At 42.0% G+C, this 20,563-nt stretch overlaps 1 protein-coding gene across 1 annotated transcript in view; it reads right to left on the minus strand.

The window, feature by feature from the left end:
- The window catches only part of SPAG16 (sperm associated antigen 16), a 1,450,443-nt gene that overhangs the window by 1,342,966 nt on the left and 86,914 nt on the right, over nt 1-20,563 (minus strand). The window contains exons 5-6 of the mRNA XM_077448331.1: nt 17,335-17,472; nt 4,348-4,455 (exon numbers count right to left, since the gene is read on the minus strand). Of these exons, the coding sequence (XP_077304457.1) occupies nt 4,348-4,455; nt 17,335-17,472 (246 nt within the window). The remainder of the gene's footprint in view (nt 1-4,347; nt 4,456-17,334; nt 17,473-20,563) is intronic.

Genomic DNA, 20,563 nt, shown 5'->3' on the forward strand with positions numbered 1-20,563 from the left:
CCATTATGTGTCACTTACCTGACACAGGAGCCAGCGAAGTCACTGCTGTCCCCTGTAGTCTGGCGCATCCATCTTCTCGGTGGGTCTCGCTGCTCCGACCGCTGTCATTCGGCGTAGCCGCGATGACATCACTCCCACGCATGTGCACGGGAGCCGCCACGCAGGCGCACCGAGCACGGCACCCATCAACGGCGCATGCGCCATAGACAGCGGTGCCTGTCTTTCGGCTAATATCTCCTAAACCATGTAGGTTTAGGAGATATTTCTTGGACCTCCCCGTAAGGAGCGTAATCTAGGCTTACCTGTAGGTCAAAGTGTGTTGTAAGAGTTTACAACCACTTTAATGCACAATAAAAAAAAAAAAAATGTGTAGAATAATACTTGGCTATGTGTTTTACTTCAAATGACAGTTTGTAAGTAGGCAGTTACATTTTAAAAAAATACAATGTAAAATTAACAAGGGGCACCAACATAGTTGTATCTTTGATCTTAAAAACTACAGGATAATGCCCCAAAAAAAAACAAAAAAAAAAACAAGCATAATAAATATCACTAGAAAATAAAAAGCCTTTGAAAATACTTTTGGCAGAACTCCATCAGTGTCACCAGCAAAGCAGCTTCATTATTATCACATTAAAGAAGAGAATCATGCGCTGCATTTATAGATTTCATAATTTTTCACGAATGTTAATTCTCCATTATGAATGCTAGTTTACAAGACCGACCGCTTACGGCTCGTCCTTGCTTCCGAGCATGCGTGGACTTTTGTCTGAAAGACTTGTGTACACGGAAATCCAACAGACATTTGTCTGCGGAAAATTAATAAACATGCCATCCAACATTTGTCCATGGAAAGTTGGCCAACAATTATCTGATGGAGAGTACAAATGGTCGGATTTTCCACCAACAGCCTGTCATCACACAATTCCTGTTGGAAAATCCGATCATGTGTCTACAAGGCTTAAGAGAGCTCTTCCTAATTTACTGTTGGTTCCTTACTCTCGTGTTCTTTTCCAGGTGCACATCCACAGGATCCTACTATGCCTCATGTAACAGACAATCACCCTAAACCCACAGTCTCTCCTAGAAACATGACCAGACAACACTTGCACAATCAACTGAAACAGATTCCGGTTTCCCTTAATCTGCCCAAAACAGCTGGTGATCATGCTCAAAAGGGGCCAGCTTGTGTTGGCTCTGCCCCACCTCGCCAACACAAGTATGTGTTCTGTTAGTAACAGTCTGCTTTTTCAAATGCAGTTTTCAAAAAAGGTTCATCCAAAGTTAACAAAAATCTAGAAGAGTTTTTGCTTAAAAAAGGCCTGCAAAGAATGAGAACTCCCTACATTACTTGTTTATCTACCATGCATCACTAGTTTATCTATCATATGTCACAATAATACCCAAGTGGCGAGCTTAAGTTGACAGTTCACTAGTCCCTTTTTTCTGTGAATACTGATGGTGCCTGATTTTCAATTGCAATGAGAGAAATGACCAACCCATTTTTTTATTCTGGGTCTGACTAAAAAAAAGATCTGAGAAGTGGATGAGTGAGAAGTTTAAAGGATGACAGAGATCTGCCAATGGCAGCCAAATCCTTGCGGTGTGGAGCCCCCTGGGTGATCCCATACCATGGGGATCTGCTGGTGTTCAGATGAATGGGCAATCAGGGCGTAGCTGTCATGAACTTCAATGCCAAGGACTGAACGTGTCTGTAGTGTGGGTGATTGCTTGCTGCAAGCCTCTGGTCCAAGAATCCTCCGAGATTACTCTTCGTGCATCAGGATATCCAACCGGAGCCACGGAGGAGGTGATTAGAGGAATCTTACCCATTTCAAACGCCTCATCCATCCTCATAGGAACATAAGGATCTGAATACCCGAAGGTTGGATGTGCCAAAAAGTAGATGATCGCTCTGGAAACCACCACACACTCACTACATGCACTTTATCCCCGAAGGGCTGCTAGGATCTGGTGAGTGGGGAACTGAACGGGAACGCAGATGTCACGTCATTATTTGCACAAGATTTGTGGCTAAATGAATGCACAAGTCACTCTTGGAATTTTGTTATCTGCACTACAAAGACTGGACTTCTTTTTATATAATATATATATATTTTTTGTGAATGAATTTTTATGAATTTTTGGATGCAATGTCCTTATATGGTGTTTTGTATATTGATTTTCATAATCTTTATTCCCAGGGTTCTGGCTGGAACCTATACACAATTTTGTAATCAATAAGTAATATACACTTTTCAGGTATAGGATACAGGATGAGAACCCCTTTAAAATTTCACACATTGACATATCTCACCGCTTTTTACTTGGATAATTACACTCTCATCTGAGAAATGTGACTCAACTAAGAGGTTCACTCTTCAGGTGACGGGCAGCGCCACCCACCCCTATACAGATATACTTTTTTAAACTGATCTTATATTTATCAGCGTGCAATTTCCATGATTACAAACTGGTATTATGGTAAATGGCTATAAACTGGTTTAAAAGGGCAACACAAATTTCATGGAAAATAAAATTAGGAAAAAATAATTGGTTTACTGATTTTCTCAGAAGTTTGCACTGAGATACAAATCCGATTATGAGCATTCCCCCGCAACATTTTCAGAGAGATACACTCAAAGGAAAATCACGTCCAAAGGGATATAGATCTTGCAAGTTTCTATATTAGAGCTCTGCAGGTGCAGCAACTGACTGATAATTAGAAAAAACACTCCCATACACATGCTCTTCACACTTGGACACAGACAAACAGTTATTCCTTCAGAGTAACAAAAAGGTAAGACTCTGCAACAAAGTGTATTAAAATCTCTGCAATGTCGATAGATAACCCAGAGGGAAATGTTTTTTTTTCCTCAACAAAGTGGTTGTAAAATCTACTTATACCCATGGAAATTACTATCCTCAGGTGATGCACAGAGATTAAACAAATCCTCCTACACAAGTTGTACCTATTTATCTGAAGCCCTCTCTTCTCTACAGCTGTTCAAAGTCCAAAATTGTTAAAACTTGTCTGAACATATAGAAAAAGGGTGGGGAGCTTACGTTACACTCTGCAGAGGAGAGCTCCAACAGCTGATTGGAGGGACACACCCCCCTTCACACAGCACACAAACAGAGCCGAGGCTGTCAATCAGCTTAAGCTCCCTCCCGTCAACTTTTTTCTCTTGGTGACAGGAAATCTTGTCAAATGTGGCTCATGCTGATAGAGGAACAAAGCAGCAGACAGAAATGACACTTAATGCTCTTAATTGAGACAAGTATACTTCCATGGTCAGCCCCCCCAAATACTTTACTAAACCCGACCTCGATCCAGTATTGTGCCTGAGAGCAGCAGTGCTGGTCTATCTCTCTCTCCTCACAGGCTCAGAGATAGCAGTGGCTCTAGCTGCTGTCAGGCAAATCCTGTGAGGCTGGAGCACGGGAACATGTAATGGAAATTAAGAAAGGGGAAGGTATTGTAGTCTAAATCAGAACAGCAGCCAAGGGTGAAAGGGTTCTGCTTCTCCATAGATACAGCACAGCGAGTGAACATTGTCACAAAAGATCAGGAACTGTGTTACCTGCAGGATTATCGGGGGAGCTAAAATAAAGCCGAAAAAAGGAAAAAAAAAAAAAAAAAAAAAAACACATGCAACCATTACTTGTATCCACTGTATCAGCAAGTGCCAACATCATTAGCACATGCGCACTGAAGCAATGGCTCATTCATGCCATTATATATATATATATATATATATATATATATATATATATCAATTATTAAGCAAGTGGTTAAAACCAAATATGTTCTATAAGAAGTTTTTACCTACAGTATATTCTTCTAGCAAAAACAATATATCAGTTTCATGATTAAAGGATAATATATTCTAAGAGTACAGAACTCAAGCATTTAAATTCTACTGCACGTAAATGCCTGAGCCAATACAATCTGATTCTGGTGCAGTATGTGCCAGGAATACACAGACCCATTTGCAGAAACAAACTACAATACATTCTTCTTACTATTAAAAGCCCCTAACAAAAATAATTTTATTGGTGACATTTGCTACACAGGGGAAAGACTAGCATTTTCAAGAAAGCCTGCGGCGTCTACATCAGCCACACTCCAACCCCCATCTCCTATCATCTAAGTTAACCCCTACTATGTATGGTAAGCATGCAATTATTGATTGTGGCATTTTACAAAGATCTTTTTTTCAAACTAATCAAAGGCTCCTATCTATAGTTTATTTGATGAAAGCAGGAAATCACACCAATAACAGCAGCAGAAATGTTGTATTTGCATCGTTGATCTAGACCAAGCCAAGCGAGAGGTTTCCTTACCGTTTGATGTCATTAATAAGTTTGTTTTTTTCCTGAGCCACACGCTTATGATGCATCCTGTGGAAATCGCGCTCTTTTTGCAGCTTGATCATCGACTCTTTAGCCTTACTGCATGAAAGGAACACAGAAAAATAACATTTTTCTAAAGGCCAAATCTGTGAACGTTTTACCATTTAACGACTGGAAAAAAAATAACCACAGCAGCACATCATAAAAAGGGACTGTGTTTTTTTTTTTTTTTTACATCACTACTGAACATTGTTTTGTTGTGTTTCTTTTTTTGTTTTGTTTTTTAATTAAGAAATTTTATTTAATTCAATTTAAATAGTCAGCAAGTCATTCAAAAACGTATTTCAGTTGCACATGGAGTTTGCAAGTTGAGGGACCCACTGAATTCTTCTATTTTTTTTTTTTTTTTAGACATCAGAGAACCAAAGAAATAAGAAAATCTTGCTGGCCCCAACATTTACCAAAAAGTGAAGAATGAGTTTAGTAAGTGTTATCACTAGACAAAATGTTTTTTTATTGGCTTTTAGTGTGCCCATCGGTAAGATTCCCCTTCAATTCCTGCTGTAGATACACAACAGGTAGTGAGAGAAAATATGTAAGTGATGATATATCCTATCTTTGTGTGTGGTCACTGGAACAGGTGTTTCCATTGGACAAAACCCCCTCTACTCCTATTACAGCACTACAGAGATAATGGAATTTCCCCTTTACTTTCAGCGCACATGACAACGGCCACTATAATGCCGCGTACACACAATCGGAATTTTGGCCCGCAAAAGACCGATGAGAGTTTTTCGGCAGAAAATGCGACCGTGTGTATGCTCCATCGGTCTTTTGCTGGCGGAATTCCAGCCAACAAAGGATTGAGAGCATGCTCTCAATTTTTCGGTTGGGAAAAGTTCCTATCTGAAAATGCGTGCTTGGAAGCATTGAACTTCATTTTCTTGGCTCATAGTAGTGTTGTACCTCACCGCATTCGTGACGGTCGTAATTTCAGCAAACTTATGCGTGACAGTGTGTATGCAAGGCAAACTTGAGCGGAATAACGTCGGAAAAGCCTTCATATCTTTTTCCGACGAGAAAGCTGACAAGGCATTAGAAATCATGAGGGTTAATCTTGCCTAAAGGGGACAAGGATAGCAATAAAACTGACAGAATTCCAAGCCTTCCCTGTTTAAAACAAATTATGTTTTATTTCTGCTATTGTTTATAATATGCAAAACAAAAGCTAAAAGAGAAGTATGGGGTTTGGGTTTTTGCAGATTCATACTTCAGTACTGCATCTGTCCCCCACTGGCTCTAACACTGATAACCAAATGATCAAACACTGCTGACCACTCGGTTCTCACAGCTCCCTGAGCAGAGAGCTGCTGACTGTCAGTCAGCAGCTCTTTGCTCTGCCCACCTGTGCTCACTGGAGAGCTAGGCTGTGGAGGGGATGGAAGTGGTCAACTCAGCCTCAGCGGCTCACTGAGAGGCTGAGCCGCGTGCCGGTCCAGGCATGGGGGCAGATCCTGACCATTTGGTCGTGATCCTTCCCGAGCCTGGACCACCTTGGTGATGACACCCGACAGCAGGCTTCAGCCCGATGCCTGCTGAAAACAGGTCACAGGAGTGCAGAACGAACTGCACTCCTGTGATCCACAGGAGGAGTACAGTCAAACAAGCTTTGGCTGTACTTCTCCTTAAATCTAATAAATATGTTCTTATTCCACCTTAAAAATAAATTTAAAGGACAGCTCCAGGCACAGGTTATCATACAGCAATTGTATTTTTTTTTTTAATCTTTAATTTGCACGTTAACACTGTTGATACTTTATAAGCTCTCAAAACTCTGCTAAAAGCTCTTGATATGAGAGGTGCACTTCCAGCTCCCAACTGCATTGGAAAGGTGAGTATGAGCAGCACCAATTCTGCCATTGTGTCTCCACCCCCCTCAATCTGCTGTGCCATCCACAAAGCCCAGCACATTGATGATGTTTTTGCTGCACTCTTTAAATTCCACAGCAGATTGAGGGATCAGAGCCTGCAAAGGGAGGACGTCTATTGATTACAACTCCACTTCCTCTTCTTCAACTCCCCTTTCCATTGGGGTCCCCAAGGTTCTGTCCTTGGATCTCTACTATTCTCGATCTACACGTCCTCCCTGGTCAGCCGAAGCCTCCCATGGCTTTCATTACCATTTATATGCTGACGACACCCAAATCTATCTCTCAGCCCCTCAGCTCACCCCATCAATCTCCTCACACATCACTGATCTACTGACATATCAGCCTGGATGTCAAACCACTTCCTCAAACTTAATCTACCTAAAACTGGGCTCTTAATATTTCCTCCCCCGCGTGCCCCTTCGCCTGACTTCTCTGTCAAGATCGATGGCACATCTATCAGTCCGTCCCCACATGCCAGGGTGTTAGGGGAACCTTAGACCTCCGAACTGTCCTTTCAGTCCCACATACAAGCCCTGTCCAAATCATGCTGCCTTAGCCTCCGCAACATTTCCAGAATACTCCCCTTTTTAACTAATGACACCACCAAGCTTCTAATTCACTCCTGGTCATCTCTCGCCTCGACTACTGAAACTCCCTCCTCATTGGATTACCTTTACATAGACTATCCCCCCTTCAGTCCATAATGAATGCCGCTGCCAGACTCATCCACCTTACCAGCCATTATGTGTCCTCCACCCCTCTCTGCCAGTCCCTCCACTGGCTTCCACTCACCCAACAAATAAAATTCAAAGTACTAACAATAATTTACAAAGTCATCCATAACTCTACCCCTAGTTACATTCACGAACCTAGTCCCAAAACGTCAACCAAGCCGCTCTTCGGTCATCCCAAGACCTCCTGCTCTCTAGGTCCCTCGTCACTTCCTCCATGCTTGCCTCCAGGATTTCTCCAGAGCTTCTCCCATCCTTTGGAACTCCCTACCCCAATCTGTCCGACTGTCCCCTAATCTACCCATCTTTAGACAATCCCTGAAAACCCTTCTCTTCAAAGAAGCCTATCTTTCTTCTAACTAAAACTGTTTTACTTCCTCCATGTAAGCTCTAACGAGCAGGACCTCTGATTCCTCTTGTACCAAATTGTAATGCAACTGTAATGTCGGCCTCATGTTGTAAAGCGATGCACAAACTGTTGGCGCTATACAACACCTGTTATAATAATAATAATAGATGGCCTCCCGGAAAAGCAGATCTGCGCTGTAGCCACCATTCAGCTATAGCATGGATCTGAAGGGTTAAACAAGAACAAGCACCAAAACTAGAAACTTGAATGCTAAAACATAAAAAATTGTGAAGAAGAAGAAGAAGAAGAAGAAGAAGAAGAAGAAGAAGAAGAAGAAGAAGAAGAAGAAGAAGAAGAAGAAGAAGAAGAAGAAGAAGAAGAAGAAGAAGAAGAAGAAGAAGAAGAAGAGAAGAAGAAGAAGAAGAAGAAGAAGAAGAAGAAGAAGAAGAAGAAGAAGAAGAAGAAGAAGAAGAAGAAGAAGAAGAAGAAGAAGAAGAAGAAGAAGAAGAAGAAGAAGAAGAAGAAGAAGAAGAAGAAGAAGAAGAAGAAGAAGAAGAAGAAGAAGAAGAAAAGAAGAAGAAGAAGAAGAAGAAGAAGAAGAAGAAGAAGAAGAAGAGAGAAGAAGAAGAAGAAGAAGAAGAAGAAGAAGAAGAAGAAGAAGAAGAAGAAGAAGAAGAAAGAAGAAGAAGAAGAAGAAGAAGAAGAAGAAGAAGAAGAAGAAGAAGAAGAAGAAGAAGAAGAAGAAGAAGAAGAAGAAGAAGAAGAAGAAGAAGAAGAAGAAGAAGAAGAAGAAGAAGAAGAAGAAGAAGAAGAAGAAGAAGAAGAAGAAGAAGAAGAAGAAGAAGAAGAAGAAGAAGAAGAAGAAGAAAAGAAGAAGAAGAAGAAAGAAGAAGAAGAAGAAGAAGAAGAAGAAGAAGAAGAAGAAGAAGAAGAAGAAGAAGAAGAAATAAGAAGAAGAAGAAGAAGAAGAAGAAGAAGAAGAAGAAGAAGAAGAAGAAGAAGAAGAAGAAGAAGAGAAGAGAGAAGAAGAAGAAGAAAGAAGAAGAAGAAGAAGAAGAAGAAGAAAAGAAGAAGAAGAAGAAGAAGAAGAAGAAGAAGAAGAAGAAGAAGAAGAAGAAGAAGAAGAAGAAGAAGAAGAAGAAGAAGAAGAAGAAGGAAGAAGAAGAAGAAGAAGAAGCAAAATTGAGTGTTCATATGACAGCATCGGCTCAGAATCTATCTCGTTGCAATCTTAAATAAAAAATAAAAATAAATCCATAGTATACACTATGAGTGTAACACTTAAAACTGTCATTTAGTGGTTACAAAAGACTTTTCTAAAGGTCAATGAATAAGTGTTACCAGACAGTTTTATTAAAAGGGAATGTAAGACTTAAAAGGGATGGTTCACCTTTACCACAAAACTGCCAATGCAGATAAGGGACATCTGTACATAAAAACAAACTATGCAAGCTCTGACTAAAGTTAAATACTGAGCTTGCTATAGGTGTAGGCCTTTTACATACCTTATGAAGGCCAACTTAAATACTCCCAGGACATGGCCAAGTACCCCCAGGACATTTCTAAGTGAGGCCTAGTCATCACTACTTACCTTCACCATCACCATCACAGGAGCGAGCTCTCGAATGCTGAGCTCAGAGCTACTGCATCAAGGGAGTGAAAGAGTATGGGGTGGGGGTTTGAATCAGAGAAAGAGCTCACTCCAGTGGCGGTAGAAGAGCAGTAATGACTAGGCCTCACTTAGCAACATCCTGCGAGTATTCCAGTCAGGCTTAATAAGGTATGTAAATGGCCTACATATAGCAAGGGTATTATTCATCTTCAGTCAGAGCTGAACAGTTTGTTTTATTCTACAAAAGCTCCTTACTGGCATAAGCAGCTTTTTTGTAAAGGTGAACCATCCCTTTAAAACTGAAATGAGGGAAACTTCTTGATGCTGTGCATTATGCAATATCAGTGTCTCAGGTATTAAGTCTGGGTTCACACTGGCATGACAAAGGTCGGACGACTTCCGCTCTGACTTTGCCCTACGACTTCAATCCGACCTTTTGAGTCTGGTATGAATCTTGGAGGAGGGGACTCGTCAGTCTGGTATGGATTTTAAGGGGAATCCCCATGCCAATATAATAAAAATGGTGCGAGGTCACCCCAAAATCCATACCGGACCCCTATCCGAGCACGCAGCCCGGCAAGTCAGGAAAGGGGGGAGACAAACGAGCAACCCCCCTCCTGGACCACACCAGGCCACATGCCTCCAACATAGGGGGGGTGGATGCTTTGAGGCAGGTGGGAGCAGTGGTTGTCGAGATCTGCAGGGGGGCTTATTTGAATCTGAAGGCCCCTCCTTAACAAGGAAGGCCCCCCAGATCCCTGCCCATCACCCTAGGTTAATGAGTATGGGGTATTTGTACCTCTACTCATTCATAAAAAAAAAAAAAAAAAAAAAACACAATACACACGTTTTTGGCAAAGTCCTTTAATAAAGTTGCTTCAGTGTGTCTTCTCCTGTGACTGATATTTGTCCTGTTTGACTTTGATTTAGCAAAGGATCTGCTCCATGTGAAAAGAGCCTAAAGAATTGTGTTTTGTTTCTGTACCACAGAGGGGTAATGTTACATTGATTTTGGTAAATTAAAGCTTGGAATATAAACTGAAAGTCTTTAGTGGTGAGAAGTTTATTTTTTCTTTGTTTTTAGTTTTTTTTGTAAAGCGCTGCATTATTAAAAATGTCATTTGAGTATCAAGATGGCTTGAAACAATTTAAAAAGTAACAGCTGGGAGCTGTTAATTACATATTACAGGACTCTAATGGGGAAAACTGCAGAGCCTGAGTCACTTTAGATGCGATTTCCAATTGGGAGTATCTCACCAAAAACGACATTATTGCTGCAGAAGATGCCTGAAATCTGAAATTGTATCTTAGTGCAGACTTCTGATAAAATCAGTGCGCCAATCACACAAGCAGGAAATTATGTTTCTGGGGGGTGTTCTGTACACATTCTGTGTACAGAACACCTCCAGGGAGCCATATTTTATTGGATTTTACAGACAATTACAGAGCTGCAGATTGAAAAGAAAAAGGTACGTTTTAATAACATTCAATTGCAATATGGCTTGTGTTGCAATTGTATATGCGATTCTTTTATTTTTTAAATATATACTTTTTTTTTTTTTCACAAAAGTGGAGTTGCCCTTTAAATTCAGTGGGCATTAGTGTTAGTGTTTTAGCACAAAAAGTTTGTTATAATTGTTACTAGATGGCCACGCATGTTGTAATGCTATTCAGTGTCTGTATGATTGTTATTTAACAAGCCACAAATCTTAGGGAATATAATTAAGCCCCATACAGATTATTCTAAATGCTGCTAGGGGTTATTTAAGGAGGATATTGCATGCTTTGAAGCATTTTTCACACTTCGATTAAGCCCACCATTTGCCATGTCACACAAGGCATGCCCCTTAGCATCCTACCGATGCACCTGCTTACATTTTTGTGAAAGACATTATAAAGTTATTCTTGCTGCCAATCCCTGGGAATGAAAAGTAGGAAGAAACTATTTAGCTTGAGCTGCCTGCCACCACCATGCTAGGGGGAAAAAAATGGATATCCCTTTTAGAGAACAATAAAATCAGCATCTTGTAGGATGTGGAGCATTTGGTTTAATCAGGAGATTTACTAAATGTATAGATATACAAAAAAAAAAAAAAAAAAAAAAAAAGAAAAAAGAAAAAATGATAGTAAAGCTTTATAAACTCTTCAGCTGGCTTCCAATTGTATAAAAAAAAATATCCAAATAAGCATTAAATTTCACTTTGCTGTATTAAAGCTTCCGCTCAGTTACCAATTTCCACCTACCCTACAGACACAGGTTATACTTTATTAAAAGTGATAAATATTCCCCCATGAAAAGAAATATTGAAGGAAGCAACTTTATGAATATTTCATTGCAGCAGATATACTGGAGGATTTTTCTTGTGATTCAGCTTTCAGAAAAGCTTCATGCTGAAAATCTAGAAATGAAAGCTAATGAGAAGCCATTTTCTATATTAAGTAATGGGCATTCCAAAGGGCACACAAAGTTATGAGCAGAGCAATCATTTTCAGACCTTTTAAATACATTAGATTTGTGTTTTCATTCTTCCAATAATGGTATTTCTTCCCAATAAGAAGAGAAAAGATATGTGCAGCTACAGTGGGTGTTGTTCAGTTAAGAACTAATAAAAGGATATGAAAGCAGCGGTGTGTAAGAGGGTTTTTGACATTTTCTCAGCAGTGAGAAGTGCTGCTCATACAGATGGTTTGGGGTTTTCGTCACAGTACCTGCAGTTTCCACAGGTACCTTGATTTGTGTTTTCTTTAGTTCATATGCTAGAAAATATATGTTTATCAACACGGTGTAGAAATTTGTGTATTAGCCCCCGTTCGCCCCAGTGCGCTGTCATGTGATTATATGGTTTAAAATCGCATGACAAGTCGTACCCAATTTGTGCCTATTTTGTGCCAATTTGAAAAAGGTTCTTGCACTATTTTTGTCAATTTCACGTCTGACTTGCATTGGCATCTGTGCATGAAATCGCACAAATGTTAGCAAGCTGCACATTAAATCACACTGACCTGCGATTTAATGGTGTGAACGGAGGATAAACTTGCTGGCAATTTACCAACACGTGGTTGACTTTCCTGTTTTTTCTGGACCCAGTATGTCCTCTATAGACAGCTCTTGGCTATGCTCTTTGTGCCATCTAGTGGCCTTCATGACATACTATAGGCACCCTGCAGTTTCTTACTGATGTCACCAACTCTAAAATTAAAAGGTTTGCCAAATGAATACATTGCCCTAGCAAAATGCTTCTGTCCAATTTCTTTTTCGTGCAACACAGGACAAAGCAGACTATAAAATCATGACTACTTGGGTTGTGCGCCACTTATCGGTTAATGGACACTGGCATAAAAAAAAAAAAAAAAGACAGGATTCCCCCCCACATAACGCCAATCACTCAAGAAGCAGCTCAGTTATTTGCCAATGTCTTAATGGTAAAGGCCACAGTGGTTTAGTTCTCTGTGTAAGGTTAAAAGACAGATCTTACATTCCCTGTGCCTGTTCTATGTTCATCCTTGAGCTGGTTGCAGCTAAAAGCACAGGTGTTGGGGTAAAGTCTTTGCTGTGTGCCACGGTTAAGGGTGTGTTTTCACTGTGAAGCCACTAATAGCAGCTGAAATTAAGTGTTCTGCGGGTGGGTGCGGAAGCCATCATCCTCCCATGCTTGGCTGCCAGGCAGCTGCATCTGTGGAATAGATCACCTAAGGGGCACAGAGCTGGCTTCCAATTTCTGCTGGGACAGGTGGGTGGTCCCCCAGGAGGGAGGGGGGTTGTTACACATTGCTATGTATTGTTGCAGGTTTGTCCTCACAGCTGAGTGGGGTTACCAGCCTAATATTTCTTAGTAGGCTGAGGATGTCCTCCAGAAAGCAGGGAGGTGAGAGCACAGCTGGGAGGGGTGCAGTAGCACCGTTAAGTTCTGAGGATTCTGGTTGTGTTCCTGTGGAGTTTGTCTCCTAAAAGATCAGATGTGACAGGTGTTTCTGAACTACTACCTCTTTCTGGTATTGTGGCCACTTCAGGGGCATCAACCTCAACTTATGTCACCAAGGACAACTTAGCTGTAGCTTTGGCAGGCATAGAAGGTAAAATTGCTGGTATGCCCACCTCTATGCCATCGGGTGGTAAAAAGATCCCCCCCAGTTGTTGAGGAGTGGGTAGATATGGATGAGGAGTGGGTAGGAGTAGAGCTTGAAGCGGGTCAGTTGATGGATTCCTTATCTGAAGATTGAAGCCTGAAGAGGCTTGGCGGTTGTTTCTCAGGGTCAGAGGGTGTTAGTGCAATCGCTCTCCGAGATGGTTCAGTCTGATTTCAAGTTGCCTCCTGCTGGATCCTGATCAGTAAATTACTTCTCTTTGGCATCTTTAAACCCAGCTCAGAGTTATGAAGCTTTTCCTTTGCATCCTCTCTCAGTAGAGATGGTGTGCACTGAATGAGATCATCCAGATAGGGTAGTTGTGCCACAAAAGAGATTTTCTCAACTGTATCCAATAGTGGAAACATTTTTGAAAGAGTGCCTGCCCAATGATAATGTCCATGTCTTTAAAGACCCGGCTGACAATAGACTGGAAATGCTACTGAAATTCCTTTGCCTTGATTGGCTCTGCTATGCAACCTGGAGTGGCAGCCATTGGCATTTGCCAAAGCCTTAAGGACCATATTAAGGGGCTGGTAAAGAAGAACCTGTTGAATGCAGAACCAGACACTAGTGAGGAGTTAATAGAGAGTTGACTGCTTTATGTAGATGCTCTAAAAGACACTATCCAACAAATTTCTCATGTTGCTCTAGTGTCTAGTCACATGCTTAGTTCTGTGGTTAAAAAGCCTGTCAGCTAAACTGCCTTGTAACCGCCTCCGGGCGGGAAAAGTCCGCTCATTTCAAAAGTACGGCGGACTGGCACACACACGGGCGGATTGTCCGCCGAAATGCGAGTCCGACGGACAGTATTACGGAAATTCCGAAATACTTAGTCCGCCAGACTGCACGCTGAAAAAGTCCGCTGAAGCCCACACACGAGCAGACTGTCCGCTGAAATGTGTTTCGGCGGACTAAGTAGGCCAGACAGTCCGCCCGTGTGTACGCGGCTTTAGTTGTACCAGCCTGGCCCAGTAGGGCATTGTATATGGACACTGTGCACTACCGGCCCAACCAGACCACCTATTTCAGGATCCGTTATTGCATCCGGCTTTACAGTCACTGGGTTTGAAGGCTTTGCTGTTGTAACCAAGGTGCTGAAGGATCGAGGGGTCTATGAAATACCTACTTTGCTGAAGGCCAGGAAGCCCTGTTCCAAAAAGATTTATCACAGAACTAATGCCGCGTACACACGACCGGACTTAGGTCCGACAGACTTTCGACAGACTTCTGACAGAGTTCTGACAGAGTTCTGACAGAGTTCTGACAGAGTTCTGACAGAGTTCTGACAGAGTTCTGACAGAGTTCTGACAGACTTTCCGAATGAACGGACTTGGCCACACACAATCACACCAAAGTCCGACGGATTCGAACGTGATGACGTACGACTGGACTAGAATAAGGAAGTTCATAGCCAGTAGCCAATAGCTGCCCTCGCATCGGTTCTTGTCCGTCGGACTAGCACACACACGAGCGGATTTCTCAGTAGGAACTGGGTCCGGCGGAGTTCTGTCGGAAAAATTTGAAACATGTTCCATTTCTAAAGTCTGTCAGACTTTTACAAATCAAAAGTCCGCTGCAGCCCACACACGATCGAATGGTCTGCCGGAATCATTCCGTCTGACTTTTGATGTTGAAAAGTCTGGTCGTGTGTATGCGGCATTAGAGGTCTTATGAGTCCTGGTGTGAGACCAGGAAATATCATCCTCGCAAATATACGATTTGACGCATTTTGGCATTCCTCCAATAATGGGTTGAGATGAAGATGGCCTCAAGTACCAATAAAGGTCAGATTTCAACCCTGGCAGTTTCTTACTGGATTCTTACTGTTATTACAACCTTTGCCCACATTATGACTCATGCCGGACACAGTTTAACTTGTATGCACTTTTCTTGATCATAGCTTGTTTAAACACTGCACACTTATCTGTACATTTAGTATGTCAATTATGGCGCGTACACACGACCAGACTTATGTCCGACAGACTTTCGAAGGAGTTCTGCCGGAGTTCTGACGGACTTTCCGAATGAGAGGACTTGGCCACACACAATCACACCAAAGTCCGACAGATTCGAACGTGATGACGTACGACTGGACTCGAATAAGGAAGTTCATAGCCAGTAGCCAATAGCTGCCCTAGTGTCGGTTTTAGTCCGTCGGAGTCACACGACTCCAACGGACGTTTAGTCCGTAGCATACACACGAGCGAATTTTTCGGTAGGAACTGGGTCCGGCAGAGTTCTGGCGGAAAAAATTTAAGCATGTTCCATTTCTAAAGTCTGTCAGACTTTTGCGAATCAAAAGTCCATTGCAGCCCACACACGATCGAATAGTCTGCCGGAATCATTCCGTCAGACTTTGGATGTTGAAAAGTCCGCTCGTGTGTACGGGGCTTTAGTCTTGAAATTGAGAAAGGCAACCCTACAAATGCAACCAAGGAGCATGACATACTATAGCCACACCACTTTCTGGCCAAGTCAAGGTGCTCCTTTACACCTAGGGTCCATTAACACTATTGTTCAGCATTAGTGCACGCATGTTGCAACAGACTAGCGCTGTGTCATTTTGGAAAGTTCCGGCAATGACTGACTTAGCAGTGAAAGGGTGTACGAGCAGGTTTGAGACTCACTGTCACGTAAGTGTTGATTCAGAAAATGGAATCAGTGTAGCCAGACAGGGCCCTCTGTTTGCCAGAAGAGCAATATGCTGCAGGAAGCAGGGAACATGTCCAAGTCTGAGACAGCAGCTTTGACAAGACCAGTTATCTGATGAATCATTAGTGAGTCATTGTGATGCACAGTGAAATGGCGTTTGAAACAGGGAGGCAGTCTGTTTAGCCCAAACACTCTAAAGCAAGGTGTCTGAAAACATTGGATTGTATTCTATGGGGAGAACTCCTGGGTGGGAAATTGGTTACTCAAGTGGGCAAAGATCTTAAGAATTCAAGTTAACAAGTATTTAACAGCAACATACTTGAAGCGACTTCACACAGCGTCGACATGGATTATGTTGCACATTAATGTGTATTGCGTTAAGGCAGCTCATTCATTTGACTAATACACCAAAACACATTAAGGCCTTATGCACACTAGGCTCTTCTGAACGCCTTTCTCCTGACAGATGAAAAGCAGCAAAATGCGCCTAAAGCCACGTTCAGGCATATCGAGAGTTTTTGTTATATATTCTGGCAACTGACCTTAATGAATGCTCAAGCAGTAAACAAGCCTAGCGTTTAGACGCCTTTACACACGTTGGGTGTTTTTCTGCTTAAATTTTCCTCTCCTGCATGCACTTTTGGTGCATTCATATTTCTGCCCCTAAATGCCCCTGCCTCCAAACACCGATGTGTGCATGGATATATAGGCCAACATAGAGGGGTGTTTCGGGGCAGAAAAAAAATAATAATAATTCAAACGCATTTTTTTTTGCCAGCTTACTGCATGCAAGTGAGCTGCCATGCCTTGGGCTGTCCACAAGGCAAAATGAATGGCACTGCACTCCATCAACATGCATAACAGTTACATTTTATTAGCACTAATACTGTGAAAGAGCAATAGTGCAACCCACTGCTGACAGATGGGTTGACTTACTAAAACTGAAGAGTGTAAAACCTGGTGCAGCTGTGCATGGTAGCCAATCAGCTTCTAACTTCAGTTTGTTCAATTAAAGTGGAAGTAAACTCCCCTATTGTTTTCAGCCAAGGAAGCTGCCATCTTTGCCTCTGTTTAATCTTCAACTGCTATGGTGCTGCACATGTGATTCGTTATGACACCAGCCATTGGATGGTTTGATAGTTTGGCTGAGAGCACAGCCAATGTGCAGTTAGCATTCCCAGCATGCCTTTTTTTTTTTTTTTTTTTTTTTTAACTGTTTAAATCGATGGGTTTACTTCCACTTTAAGCTTTGAAAAAAAAAAAACCTGGATGCGGATTTGATTCTATGCAGCACCATTAAGTGATGAACAGTATATTCTAAGCAATAATTAGTATGGCCTTACATTAGTATGTACAAGCATGATTTCTTCAGATTTATTATCTTTCTGAATTGCATAGCTTGCATTGTTCCTCTACTGGCTTAATATTTTAATTAGACACTGGGCATAAATAAAGACTTTTGTTTTATTTCCTCTTGTTTTGGGCAAATGGATTTTGGCATTGAGCTGGAGATAACACTGGACTTTGAGGAGCTGTTTGTGGTGGTCCAAAAAAATGTGAACAGCAGTACTGTACCTTGCAGCCTGCTTGTACGTCTCTACTTCTTTTTTTAAACTCTTTATCTCGGTATCCAACATCTGGTTGTGAGCATAGACATCTGGGACGAAACCAACAGCTTCTGGCTGGAGGAGACCTTTCTGCATCATTTCATACCTGGAAGATTTACAAGCAAATCTAATTATATTATATGACAACTAAACAATTGTGAGTCATAACACACATCTGGGGTTTAAAATATTAAACAATCATTACCTTGAATGACAAAATAACTGTGGCTGCTTAATGTGTTTAAAGTGGTTCTAAAAGCTCAAGGTTTTTTACCGTATTGCATTCTATGCATGAAGGTAAAGAACCTGGGTGCCGCTCCCTCCCCACAAAGCCCCCCTCCCTCTATACTTATCTGAATTCCATCTCAATCCAGAGATGTGCATAAGAACAGATCTCTGGGGTCTCTCTCTTCATTGGCTCACACAGCAGCGTGAGAGCGGGGCGGAGATAATGGACACACACAGCACAGCTCGGGAGCGAGCCTGCTCAAGTGCTCCCATAGCAAGAGGCTTGCTATTGGGGGCATTCAGCAGAGGGATGGAGCCAGGCTTGCCAGTAGGGGACCCAAAAAGAAGAGGATGGGGCTGCTATGTAGCTCAGTTTTCTATTTTCTCCAAGTCCAACTCTGGGTTAGTTAGTTTTTTTTTTTTTTGTTTTTTTTTTTAACTCAGGCTGCAATTCCCATCTACAGCCTGGAGCTGACTCTGCAATGATACTTTTCCACTAGAAGATGTCTTCGGTCTTCAATGTTTAATGATGCCAGCATCACTCAATCCAAAAGACTGAAGAAAATACTGTGAATGCAGAGCGTCATGGGCCTGCCCCGTGGCACAGGGATAGTAATTTTTTTCATTCATACCCATATCCTGACAGTAAATATGAGCTGTAGATTGAAGAGCTGGCTTATTTATCATGTGCTGACATAAGTCACTCAACAAACTGGATGTTCGCTAAGCTTGGAAAATAAAATTCAACTGCGTTCATTCCACTCAACCAATCATGCTAGTGCAAAATGCCATTTTATTGGATTTTTCTTGCATGTGGTTGGGTGTTCAAGGAGAAAAATGTATTTTACTTCACTTTGCCAAGTGAAGGTTCTATGCCTTTAGTAAATCAACCTTATTGTGTTGTGCATGCTTTATTTTAGAAAGACGCTATTGGAAATTACGTGAATTTCAAGCTGCATGTCAAAATGCTCAGAACACAGCCTTCAGAGCTTTTTGGTGCCATTTTCTGAAGCTCAAGCATTTTGGCCTGTTCTGGAAACCACTACAAAAAGGTATCTCAATGCATCATATGGGACTGAGCTCTTAGAGAGTCCTCTGCTGGTGTTAAAGAGATTGTAAAGCTTCCATTTTTTTTTTAAAATAAACATATCATACTTGCCTCCACTGTGCAGTTAGTTTTGCACAGAGTGGTCCCAAATGTTTGACTTCTTGTGTCCCTCGACTGCTCTCGTGGCTCCACCTCTTATCAGATAAGCCCCTAGGAGAAGCACTCTCCCGGGGTGTTACCTTGTGGGTGCACTCCCGAGTCCATCTATGGATGCCAAATGTAGGACCAGGCCCCGCCCCCCGGTGCCAACATCATTGGATTGGTTTGACAGCAGTGGGAGCCAATGTCTGCGCTGCTATCAATCTATCCAATCAAAAACTGAGAACCCCGGGCAGAGGGACAGCATGTCTCCACTGTGGGAAATTCCAGGGCTCAGGTAAATAAAATGGGGGGGGGGGGGCAGTCAATGCCAGGTGTTTTTTCACCTTAATGCATAGGATGCATTAAGGTGAAATAACACGAGGGCTTACAACCCCTTTAAAGTAAAACAAAAAAACATTCCCCCTGCAGTCTGACTGGACAATAAAGTAGAAGCAGCATACTGACTGTCTCATCTCTCACTGTCCCTCTGCTCTCCATCATCATGTCCCTTGTTATCCCATGAACACTGCAAAACAAATGATTAGCTCTCCCTTCCAGTCTGATCTCTGTCAAAAGACTAATACCAAGTAAATTCAGGTATTTACACTGCTTTGCATAAAAAAAAAAAAAAAAAAAAAAAAAAGTTTTATTAACAACAGAGCTGCATTGGTTTTATATCTGGATTGAGAACAGTTTTACATAAAGCGGAGGTCCACCCTAAAGTGGACCTTCCGCTCATCGGAACCCTCCCCCCCTCCGGCGCCACAATTGGCACCTTTCAGGGGGGAGGGGGGGTGCAGATACCTGTACAGTACAGGTATCTGCACCCACTTCCGGGATAGCTCTCTGCGGAAAGGGGCGTAGATTACGCCCCTTTCCGCAAGTGCCCCGCTGCCTGCTTGGAAACACACAGATCCCAGAGGCAGCGGGGACTGTCCTTATTGCGCAGCGCGACTCGTGCATGCGCAGTAGGGAACCGGGAAATGAAGCCGAAAGGCTCCATTTCCTGATTCCCATACCCAAGATGGCGGCGGCAGCACCCGAGAGACGATCTAGAGATCGGCTTCGGGTGCCGACATCGCGGGCACGCTGGACAGGTAAGTGTCACTATTTTAAAAGTCAGCAGCTGCAGTATTTGTAGCTGCTGGCTTTTAAAAAAAAAAAAAAAAAAAACCCAGAGTCCCGGCGGACTCCCGCTTTAACTCCATGCAGCTATAAAGGCAAATTTCTGATTGTGTGGGTTCTCACTTTTCTAAAATGGGTTGAGGTCTCACCTTAGCTTTCCAGTTGTTTAGTTGCTCCCTATTTATAGGGGCTTGTGATGTCCCACTTTTTACAGAAGCTAAGGGAAAAGTATTCATAAATGCCTTCATATATAAAGTAGAAAGATTGAAGTCCCCTGGGTTTACTGGGAATGGAAGGTTTTCATCTTCCACTTGGGAATTTCATATGAATAATTCTATGAATGCTTTATTACCTCTGAGAGCAGCTCTGCAGATTTCTCTCTCTCAACTATAACAAAACATCCCACACTATAATATACACTTTATGCTTTCATTCTGTTACCTGCTTTACAGTAATAAAGTACTGATGAAAAAATATTGCTGCTGTCATTGCAATAAAATTAAAATCAGATCTGCCAACAGTATTCTTGGATGTCCGGTCTAGCATTGCCCAGTTTGGCAGCATAGGTACCCAGATAAAAGATTTAAAGCCATCTGTGGTGGCAAATATGCAAAGTGACTGTTCCTTGCCATTGGCACATTGTGTAAGGGCAAAG

Source organism: Lithobates pipiens, unplaced genomic scaffold, assembly GCF_037356315.1.
Source record: "Lithobates pipiens isolate NorthernLeopardFrog02 unplaced genomic scaffold, aLitPip1_a1.2 Scaffold_22, whole genome shotgun sequence".
Classification (NCBI taxonomy): domain Eukaryota; kingdom Metazoa; phylum Chordata; class Amphibia; order Anura; family Ranidae; genus Lithobates; species Lithobates pipiens.